Source organism: Oncorhynchus keta, chromosome 10, assembly GCF_023373465.1.
Source record: "Oncorhynchus keta strain PuntledgeMale-10-30-2019 chromosome 10, Oket_V2, whole genome shotgun sequence".
In the NCBI taxonomy this organism is placed as follows: domain Eukaryota; kingdom Metazoa; phylum Chordata; class Actinopteri; order Salmoniformes; family Salmonidae; genus Oncorhynchus; species Oncorhynchus keta.
The window spans coordinates 54836193-54848253 of NC_068430.1; the positions used below are offsets into that span (position 1 = coordinate 54836193).

The 12061-nt window shown below is 39.0% G+C and overlaps 2 protein-coding genes across 2 annotated transcripts in view; one reads left to right on the forward strand and one right to left on the reverse strand.

The window, feature by feature from the left end:
• The window catches only part of LOC118388979 (integrin alpha-5-like), a 58581-nt gene extending 53119 nt beyond the window's left edge, over positions 1-5462 (forward strand). The window contains exon 30 of the mRNA XM_035778627.2: positions 284-5462. Within this exon, the coding sequence (XP_035634520.2) occupies positions 284-367 (84 nt within the window). The 3' untranslated portion in view covers positions 368-5462. The remainder of the gene's footprint in view (positions 1-283) is intronic.
• LOC118388983 (histone deacetylase 7-like) overlaps positions 1-12061 on the reverse strand; it is a 266283-nt gene that overhangs the window by 125348 nt on the left and 128874 nt on the right. The window lies entirely within an intron of this gene.

The window sequence follows — 12061 nt, forward strand, 5'->3', positions numbered from 1 at the left end:
CATGTTACATCACATACATCACATCACGCCCAATTTTTCATTTGTTAAAAAAGTTTGAAATATCCAATAAATGTCGTTCCACTTCATGATTGTGTCCCACTTGTTGTTGATTCTTCACAAAAAAATACAGTTTTATATCTTTATGTTTGAAGCCTGAAATGTGGCAAAAGGTCGCAAAGTTCAAGGGGGCCGAATACTTTCGCAAGGCACTGTATGAGGGCTATTCATGTAATTAGTGCCTTTGAAATTGTAATTTGTCTCCTTTCTCTTTCCATCCTTCCAGATGGGTTTCTTCAAAAGATCCAATCCCTATGGTACAGCCATGGAGAAAGCTCAACTCAAACCCCAGGCTTCTTCGGAGGCCTAAATGGTGGACCATCCCAGACGTCGTTTCGAAAACTGGAAAGTCATTGCGTTGGCCTGAACTTGTATCTCCAAATGAACTACAGAATACTCATGCATGAAGGGCAGTCTTCAACTACTATCAGTGGGATGAGTACTACTTGGACCTCACTGGTATTCAGCCTGGTACTACACACTGAAATGCTCAAGCAGGCAAACACATGATGAGATGTCTGGCTCAAACTACAACAGAGCTATCCTGGCACAGTTGAATGGACAATAATGTCTTTAAAATCCTGCTTTTTGCTTTGGGAAAATCTCCATCAAAGTAGCAACACTGGATGGGGCAATGGAGCATTCATTCAATTGTTTTATTCACCAAATACATCTTTACCTAAATCAAATCAAAGTTTATTGGTCATGTACACAGTTTGGCAGATGTTATAGTGGGTGCAGCGAAATGCTTGTGTGACTAGCTCCTAACAGTGCAGCAAAAATTTCAAACAAGTACAATTTGTTTTCTTTTATTAACTTGAAACAAGAACTCACGAATGGCAGAATGAGTCTAGTTAATAACCCAAATAACACTATGGATCAGTAATCCAAATGGAATCTATGCGTATACACACAACTATATACTTAAGAACAATGGAGGAAAAAGAACACATTGTCATACTTGAGTAAAAGTAAAGATACTGTACCTTAATAGAAAATGACTCTAGTAAAAGTAAAAGTCACCCAATTAAATGCTATTTGAGCAAAAGTCTAAAATATTTGGTTTCACACTCCTTATTAAGCAAACCATTAAGCAAACCAGACGCCACGATTTTCTAGTTTATTTAAGGATAGGCAGTGGCACACTCCAACACTTAGACAATCATTTACAAACAAAGCATTTTTTTTTTTTGTGAGTCGGCCAGATCAGAGGCAGTATGGATGACCAGGGATTTTCTCTTGATAAGTGTGTGAATTGGACCATTTTCCTGTCCTGCTAAGCATTTTAAATGTAACAAGTACTATTGGGTGTCAGGAAAAATGTATGGCCTAAAAAGTACATTATTTTCTTTCGGAATGTAGTGGAGTAAAGGTAAAAGTTGTCTAAAATGTAAATAGTAAAGAAAAGTACAGATACCCCAAAAAACTACTTAAGCAATCATTTAAAGTATTTTTTACTTAAGTACTTTACACAACTGCTTAAGAATTATATGTACAGCGGTAGACATTTTACCTACCTACCGGTAAATGAGGAGAGAATGTTGAAGAAAGTGTGTTATTGAAGGGAATCAGTGTGCAGCACAACGGTAACGGCCAAAGACCTCCAAATGCTAGGAGCAGAAAATAACACAGGGTATCAGTCAAGGTAAATGTTTTCCTAATGTCACAAAACTCCCTCTATCCTCCCGACGGATGGACCACACATTGAAGGAGAGTTTGCTACTCCGAGTTGCCTTACTTTGGCTCAAACAGGCCATGCCAGACCCTGATGGCAAGCTTACGGTGGCCCACCATCAACAAAGTCGGCGGTAGCTGACAATGCTAACAGTTTCATGTTGACCGTCAGTTGGTCATTGCGTTGCTGGGCTGCTGGCGATATACCACCATATCTGTCAACACGGGTGCAATATCAGCTTGCCGACAGTGGTGTGCTGTGTCTCATAGCCACCAGTTGTCCAATAAAAGCTTGTTAGCTGGAGAGTCTTTGATGTTGTTGAGAAAATGAAAAGGGCCTTTTTGCTGATATATATATTACATTTGTCATGCACTTCCTGATGCATTATGTTACTGTGCAACTTGACCACATTTGTAAATACACTGCTAGAGCTTTTTTAGATACTTATTACAGTTGAATGATAGATATAACCTCACATCCACTAACTACTATTTATAACCCATTTTTTTGTGCATTCAACAAAAGGAACTTGGTCATACTTAAGGAAATGTTTTGCTAGTAAAATGCAGTGGAAATATGTTTTTTTGTAAAACTATTCTCTCCCATATTGGGAGTTGTCATATCTTTTTCATAAGTTGACTCAAAATAAATGTACCATTTCATATAACCTTATCCAAGTACTTTTGAGAAGGTTAATGCTAATATTTAATGTACTTCCTTCTGAAAGCAAGAACACTGGTGTTATTCACCATACTTATTAGTGTGCCTTTAATTGCATTGAGGGGGAGGCAAGAAGTGCATACTTTGGGTGAAGGGTGGTACCTGTGTTTCCATGGTATCTGTGTTCCGATTCTTTACCGTTCTCCCCGTCAAGGATTTAATAATGTTGGAAACTCCCTCCAGCCAATGCTTACAACAATCCAAGGCTTTTTTAAAAAATAGGGACGCAAGTTAGCTATAGCACTACAACTAGCTATAGTGAGAGAAAAAAAACTTAACTCAGAATATATGGTGTGGCACCTTGCTTCAGCTCTCACGACCAGAGGGAACAAGAGCGGATAACAATTAACCACAGTAAAAGTACAGTGCCTTCTGAAAGTATTCAGATTTATTTCACATTTTGTTGTGTTACAGGCTGAATTCAAAATGCATTAAATCAAATTTTTTCTCACCCATCTACACACTATACCCCATAATGACAAAGTAAAAATGTATTAAATTAAATACAGAAATATGTCATTTACATACGTATTCACACCCCTTTGCTATGACACTCCAAATTGAGCTCAGGTGCATCCAATTTCCTTTGATCGTCCTTGCTTGTTTTATAGCAGCGCAAAACGATGCTGAAATAGTTATTGCTTAAAATTATATTGCTTCTACCTTCAATATGCATTTTAAATAAATTAGGATGGAATGGAAAATATGGAGCTGTACAATGTGACGGTAGGGAGTACGCTAGAGTACTGGGCTATTCAGCTAAAGAATCTCTGTGTAGTGTGGGCACGTGGGAGACCGGGGTTCAATTCTCTGATGGGGAGAAAAGAGTTCTTAACTGATTTGCCTAGTTAAATAAAGGTTACACTAAGAGCATAACATTTCTACACCCTAATTGTATAAGTGTAGTGTAACCAATACCCAAATTGAGATTCAGTTAAAATAAAAATCTCATTGATTTATCAAGACCAGTCTCTGTGCTTGTCTCAGAGCAGCTTTAAACGGTGCTAAAAGAGTTGTAGGCTATTGCTTCTAACAGCACATTATTCAAAACTAGTGAGACTCATGTTGCCTACAGTATATCAAAAAATATTACATGACTCTCCGCCAATAATTACATATAGAGGATTGGAGGATTCTAAATTAAAACCCTAAACTACCTCATGGGTTTCTCAGTGGCAGCCAGCTGCATTTGTAGCAATGCATTTTGCACCCCCCCTCGGGAGGCCCCATCCACAAAGTTTCAAAATACAGAGAGGTGTTTGTAAAGGTATATTGTCCTGCTAATAGCCTGTAATGGTACTTAGTACTGTAGCCTGATGAACCCGTCAGGTATGTTGACTCTGCCTGTCGGAGGTGGAGTTCCAGAGCTCACAGGTGTGTCTGGCATGGATTGTGACTCCATCTCATTCCTCGCCCTCTTCAACGCATCATTCTCTGCCTGACTCTTCGCCAATACTGCCTGGCTCTGGACCAATGACGAGTGACACTCTGCCAATACTGCCTGGCTCTGGACCAATGACGAGTGACACTGCCAATACTGCCTGGCTCTGGACCAATGACGAGTGACACTCTGCCAATACTGCCTGGCTCTGGACCAATGACGAGTGACACTCTGCCAATACTGCCTGGCTCTGAACCAATGACGAGTGACACTCTGCCAATACTGCCTGGCTCTGAACCAATGACGAGTGACACTCTGCCAATACTGCCTGGCTCTGAACCAATGACGAGTGACACTCTGCCAATACTGCCTGGCTCTGAACCAATGACGAGTGACACTCTGCCAATACTGCCTGGCTCTGGACCAATGACGAGTGACACTCTGCCAATACTGCCTGGCTCTGAACCAATGACGAGTGACACTCTGCCAATACTGCCTGGCTCTGAACCAATGACGAGTGACACTCTGCCAATACTGCCTGGCTCTGAACCAATGACGAGTGACACTCTGCCAATACTGCCTGGCTCTGAACCAATGACGAGTGACACTGCGAATACTGCCTGGCTCTGAACCAATGACGAGTGACACTCTGCCAATACTGCCTGGCTCTGAACCAATGACGAGTGACACTCTGCCAATACTGCCTGGCTCTGGACCAATGACGAGTGACACTCTGCCAATACTGCCTGGCTCTGGACCAATGCATCAGCTGTCACCTGTATCTCTGCCCTCAGATAATGTTTCTCTTACTGCTGGTCTGCCTTCAATGACTCGATCTTCAAAGTTTGAATCTGATCCATGTGCACCTTCATCAGATGAGCAGAATGGTACAGCCCTGAGCCCCCATTGATTAAAGTGGCCTATGATAGAAACGGTAGATCAATTAAGAATTATAAGTGACTCCAACACACAAAAGCTGTGTACACATTTTAAGAATCTAGCAAAACGAATCGCTTTCTTGGCAAGCATGCGTTTTTTTTCGGTGCGGCCCGTTATCCAGCCCTTTGTCCACTGATCTCCACGGATGGTTGTTGGCATGGTTGTATGGCCTGCAAAAACACATTCACATCTTTAGTACGCAATCATTTTTATTTTTTATGGAACCTTTATTTAATTATCAATTATATTGCACAGTATGCCTACACATTGATAGGCTATATACATATTTCTTTCAAGAAAATGTACTGAAACCAAGATACCTTTAGTTTTGGTGATCCCCTCAGCTCCGGCTCATTTTCAAGTCCTCTCGTGGTTATGGTCCTAACCCTGGAACAGGTAGCACCATAGAAAGATGCTGGCTTGATGAAAACAATGTCCATGACGTCTGTTCTTTTTAGACGCAATGTCATTTGTTTTTAGATAAAAAGCTTGTTTTTGAATGGTAAATGTAATAAGGGTGGAGTTTGGGGCAGGGTGAGGAGTACTGGTAAAGGTGTGACTTTCACATCTATAGTAGCCAGGCTATAAAGAGTCTATTTTCCTGCTAATATGGCTACAAGTGACTGAAAACCTGTTTTCAAATTGCCACCAGCTGTCCATCACTACTGTAAATAAAAACATAGCATCTTGTTTACATTTTTTATTGAAACCACCATGTCACAAATCATTTGTATCTACCTTTCCAATTACTTTCAGAGTTTGGGATTTACAAATGTGTGCTTTTCATGTATTTTTTTCGTCAAATTCAGTTCGGATTTAAGTGTAACGTTTGAGTGACGCCTTAAGTGAGAGGTCTAATGCTTTAATATTTGATAATATCTACCTTTCAAATTCATATCTAAGGGGCATTTTTCATGCCATTATTTGTTACATTGTTTTAGTTTGAACGAGCAGACTGGCACTAAGAACAGCGGGAACGTTTCCCTAGTCAGCGCCATTATTAGTGCAATGCCCCTTAAAGTGTTGGTCCCCCCTCCCCCTTCCTTCCCCATGGGCTAGGTCCATCTTCTGCGGCACATCCTGTGCCCCCTGCCCTCGTGCCTTGAACCTCACGCCCACCACCATTTCAGTGGATACAGCTGGAGAAATGCAAGGCAATCCCATTGCTTGCCATTCGGGAGCCATGACCAATACAGTTGTAGGTTTACATACACTTAGGTTGGAGTCATTAAAACTCGATTTTCAACCACTCCAAATGTTTCTTGTTAACAAACTATAGTTTTGTTGGTTAGGACATCTACTTTGTGCATGACACAAGTAATTTTCCCAACAATTGTTTACAGACAGATTATTTAACTTATCATTCACTCGATCACAATTCCAGTGGCTCGGAGGTTTACATACACTAACTTGACTGTGCCTTTAAACAGCTTGGAATATTCCAGAAAATTATGTCATGGCTTTAGAAGCTTCTGACAGGAAAATTGACATAATTTGAGTCAATTGGTGAACCTGTGGATGTATTTCAAGGCCTACCTTCAAACTCAGTGTCTCTAAAGAAATCAGCCAACCTCAGATTTAAAAAATTGTAGACCTCCACAAGTCTGGTTCATCCTTGGGAGCAATTTCCAAATGCCTGAAGGTACCACGTTCATCTCACAAACAATAGTACGCATGTATAAACACCATGGGACCACGCCATCATATCATTCAAAATTAATAATGGTAATAATAACTATCGCTTCATTTAAAAAAAAAACATAAATAATCAATAAAATAAATAATATTTGAGATGATTTCATTTTCAAATAACGGAAAATGAGCGAGGAAAAAGGCCACTCGTGAACATGGTGTGAGACATTTGTAAATAAAGCGAATTAGAATTATTAGAATTATTTATTTATATTTTTAGACGGAGTGAAACCAAAAACCTACAGTCTTCTAATGGATCTCCCAGTTGAGGCCGACACGCGTAATGAACCATCATCTTTTGCACCACTAAGGCGATGTACAACATGACTGGTCGGGAGTAGGCTACAGTACCACAGAGACACTGCAGCACATTGGGACCCAAAAGCATAATCAGTGCTCTAACTCCCCCTTGCTTTGGTCTGGAGCAATAAAGTAGTGACACCGGGTACCGTACTAAACCACAAATGACCTCTTAAGTCCTGCAGCATAATTGCAAAACTTTCAGTGGAGCAACCACTGTATGTAATCGATTGAAACACAGACACAGAGCTGTTAGTGCTTAATGAATGTTTATTAAGACCTTCACTTTATTTATTTTACCAGTCCCATTGAGACCAAAGACTCTTTTGCAACTCATAATTACACATAAATCACAGCAGCATAGAAAATACAAACAACAATCATGTAGAACAACCACATTCCTCAGTAAAGAGGTCCTCAGATCAATTTCTGAATTGATGATGATGATGTCGCCATAGTCTAGGACCGGAAGAAATGGATGTGAGGAAACATGGCAACAAATGTGCCGAAATCGCAACTAGAATGTCATCAGGCAAATCATACTTCCCTGGATAGGTTCAGAGGTGAGGGGTCAGGTGTCAACGTCAGGAGACCAGGCTGCTCCTGAAGTAGGTGGTGGCGGCCTTTTACCTCTCCTGCTGGAGAGAGAGACAGAGAGAAAGAGGCAGGGGTGGTGTATGATTTCAGAAAGCATAGCCGTCATCTGAGCTCTCAGCAATAGGACTATCTTCATCAGAGTCATCAAACATAGGGCAAGTTACAAACATGACTCCACTGACATCAATGAAATTCTGAAGTAGAGAGACAGCGAAACATGAATTGTTCTACCTTCAGGCCACTGCTGCACCTCAGCAACTCACTCCTGAAGCACAGCATCATTGACATCCTGCTTGACTTCCTTCTCTGGTTGTGTTGCTGGTACCAGACTGATTGTGGCCTCCCCATTTGAGCTATAATCCCATAATGAACAAATACATTTAAAAAATAATGTATTCTATTATTTTAAAAGTCTTTACAATATCCTTTCTGCATACCTCACAAGAGGTATGCTCCTTCGCATGCATGATGGAGAGGGTGCATTTTTAGAAGCTCCTCCAACTCTGGGCATGCCTGCATGACTTCTGCAAATATGGCCAGTATTTGCATGCAACATTGCAGCAGAAGAAGCCCACCGTGCCAACAGAACACAACTCCTTCTGCAAGTACACTGCGTAGGCATATATTTCACATCTGCACATGTTGAGGACCTTGAGGAGCATGCCATGTCGGCAAACTGCTATCTCAAGGCCCTTATCTTTAGCAGATTATTTTTCTGACGACTCTTTGGCCGCTGTCCACTCTGATGTGCCACACATTCCTTTGCCTGGTGTCTACAACATAATAATCACAGTGAAGTGCAGATATTAACATAAAGCTATGTTATAGAAACTGTAAGAGAATAATTACACGCTTGTACTTTTTATGGATATGCCTTTCGCCTGGAAGACACTGTCGTAGAAGACCTTCTCAGAACTAAATAGAGTCAGACTGCAAGATGACATCACAAAATTATACATCAAAGGTGGCAGGTAGCTTAGAGGTTAGAGAGGTGGGTTGCTGGTTCAAGTACCAGACATCTGACAATGTTGCTCCAACCTCTCGGAGGGGTTTGGATAAAGCAAAAAAAACTAATCACTTATACCCTGAACAAAATATCAACACATAAGAAGGTAGTACAAACCCTGAGGATTTGTGAGCAGGCAGGACAACGGAGATCGATTCCACAAAGAATGTCTATTTCAAAATGCCATACGTTTTCAAATTACAATACAATAACAAAAAAAACATAGGTCATCACTACACGTATATTTTCTCTGAAGAAATATAAAATAACATTCAAGTAAAATAATAAAACCACAGATAAATTGAGTTTCAAAAGTGAAATGACCTACAATAAAATAAGGTCAGGGGTTACAAATGTACAAACCTATGATAGAGCTTAAGAATGCATTTGTTTGTTATTGATTCATTCTCGAGATTTGATCAAATCTTGGATTTCAAGTAAAAATCTATTGCACAGATTTCAAATATTTGTTTTTGTATATATAACATTTATCAGAGAGAATTAAGAAATTAACAACTAATTCAGTGGTTTTGTTTTAATATGAATAATAACATTTGACATATTTCATTGTAAATACATGGGTCTTGTTAATTAAATAAAACATTTAGATACTTACCTCACTCCAATAAAGTGTATAATAGTTTCCCCTTCTTTATCACAGAAAAGGCATATTTCTTCTAAGTCCATGAATTTGGACACGTTATTACAAGGGTATATTTTGTACAAGATTTTAAAGTGAATTTATTTAACTTATATACAAAATTTGTGAGGGAGCAACCAAGCTTTCTTCCATTCAATTATTCCAGAAGAAGTTCCCTCTAGGAGAGATCTTGTTCTTGCATTCTTAAGAATGTATTATTACATTTCTTATCCAGTAGGGGGCAACATTCTAACATAAGTTGTGCATTATCTTGACATGTTCTCCAAAACACAAATGAGATTTAATTAAGTCCTGAAGGTATTGCTTTGCGTATAAAAATAAATTCTGTATAATGTATTGGGAAGTTATATGATTCTAAGAACTCTCTCTAAGAGAGTATATATCCTTTATCAAATAAATCAAGCACAAATATATAATTTCTTTCAAACCACTTAAGGAAGAACAAAGACTTGTATTTAACAACAATATCATTGTTGTTCCACAGAAGTGCCTTGTGAGTGGTGAAGTTGTGGACATGACATAGTTTCCAGGCTAAAAGGGCTTGTCAATGAAATTTGATGGGTAATTTTGCTGGAGAATACTTGCACATCCACAAAAATTGAAGACCACCCAATTTCATACACATATGACAGGGAATGAAGTACCATATATATTTAGAGCTAAGCATACATCTTTGAATACAGTTTACTTTAAATGTATTGGTGATATCAATGAGGTCTAGTACTTCAAGCCCACCATCAGCTCTTTGTTGATATTACAGACTTCTTAAGTTTGTGTTGTTTATTTTTCCTTATAAAGTCCAAGACAGTTTTGTTGATATCCTTGCTGGTTTGATCGCTACAAATAGGGATAGAGCAGGGTAGACAAAACATGACAGACCCTCTTCTTAGGACAATAAAACCCTTCCAATAATAGAGATGTCACGCTGGAGACAGTTATTAAAGATGGATTTTTTAAAATCTCTTGAGAGAAATTGAGATGTTGACAGATAATATGGTTTTTCAACATTTGCACCCACAGATTGGTATTTGAGTTAGGTAGGGATGATAACTTAAATTAATACAAACTAAGTTCCAGACCAGAAGCAGAAGAGAATGATTTGATAATATTAAGTGCAAAAGCAACCCGATCCTTGTCTTTTAGAAACAGAGCTGTATTGTCTGCTAATTGAGATATTTGTATTTCTTTCCAAATATTGAAATACCTTTTAATTCAGGGTTGTTTAAAAATCTTAATAGATAGTAATTATACAACTAAAAGGAATAAGAAGGCTGAAATGGGGTAACCCTGGCATAGACTACGGTGAATATCAAATATTTTAGATGTGTTACGATTAATTACATTTACATTTACATTTAAGTCATTTAGCAGATGCTCTTATCCAGAGCGACTTACAAATTGGTGCATTCACCTTATGACATCCAGTGGAATTAATCATAATAGAACTATTAATATCTTCATAAAACATATTGATTACAGAGACAAAGCTAGTCCCGAAACCAAAAGTGTACAAAAGTGTATTAGTCATTTGTGTTCAATTGTATCAAATGCTTTAAAAAAGTGGAGGAATAAAACAATAGCCTCTGAGTCAATTAAATCAGTGTAATCAATCAAGTCTAAAACTATTTCATTAATAAGGGGGTTTTGGCCGCTCTTAAGTCTATTAGCATATGCTAAAGTTATCAATTTATAATCTGTATTTAATAATGCAATAGGTCTCCAATTCCCTTCTTCTCTGGCCTTTTTTTTTTACCAGCGGCCAAAGTTTATCCCTTGCAGCATCATCTTCTGCAGTGAGTCTCTTTGACGTGTAGTTTATTCTCCAAAAGAAACCAGGACTCCTTGATTTATTTCCATACAACATCTCTGTAGATTCTCATTGTGAACCGAATGATAGTTGTCCGCGGAGATCCGTCATCCCTTCGTTTCCCTGGCGGTGCACTACATCCGGGAGCTTGTCTTGAATCCTGGGTGCTACTTTGCCGAGGATGTCAATGGTAACGTTCCGTATGTTCTTCCCATCTTCACTTGGGCTGCATGCTTCTGTCTCGCTGCTAGCATCTGAGGTGATTAGTCTGTTCAGCCATGCCTTGCCTTTGTCGGTGTCCGCTGCTCATGTAGTCGTGTGATCTTGAGTATTGATCATAAGAAGGCCAGTTTTATTTCTTCCTTAATCAGAATGACAGTTTTCAGCTGTGCTAACATAATTGCAAAAGGGTTTTCTAATGATTATTTTAAAATGATTGGAACACAGGAGTGATGGTTGCTGATAACGGGCCTCTGTACGCCTGTGTATATATTCCATTTAATTATTATTATTATTTTTTTTTCATGTTTTCATGTATAATAATCATTTACAACATTAACAATGTCCACACTGTATTTCTGATCAATTTGATGTTATTTTAAATGGACAAAAAGTGTTTATTTCAAAAACAAGGACATTTCTAAGTGACCCCAAACTTTTGAATATATATATATCTTGATGGCAAGATGGCACAGATAGAGATGACAGCTTCACTTTTAGTCCTTAGGAAACTGTGCAGTATTTAGTTTAATGTATTATTTCTTACATTGTTAGCCCAGAAAACCTGTAAAAGTGTTATTACATACAGCTGGGAAGAACTATTGAATATCAGAGAGATGTCAACTTACCAGCACAACGACCGGGAATACAACTTTCCCAAAGTGTATCCTTTGTCTGCACCTCCCAGGACATTTGAACTGATTTCAGAGGCCAACCCAAAACAACGCTGCCGGAGGAGAGGGTGCCGGAGCGGTCTTATAGTGAGGCTTTGAAGGCGCGTACACCACCCACCGCTTCAGATTATATTACTCGCTAATGTCCAGTCCCTAGTTAACAAAATCGACAAAATCAGAGCAAGAGTTGATTTCCAAAGAGAAATCCAGGATTGTAACATACTCTGTTTCACGGAAACATGGCTAGCTGGGGACATGCTGTCGGAGTCCATACAGCTAACGGGATTTTCAGTGCATTGTGCCGAAGAAGAGTACGTTTCATGATTAACGACT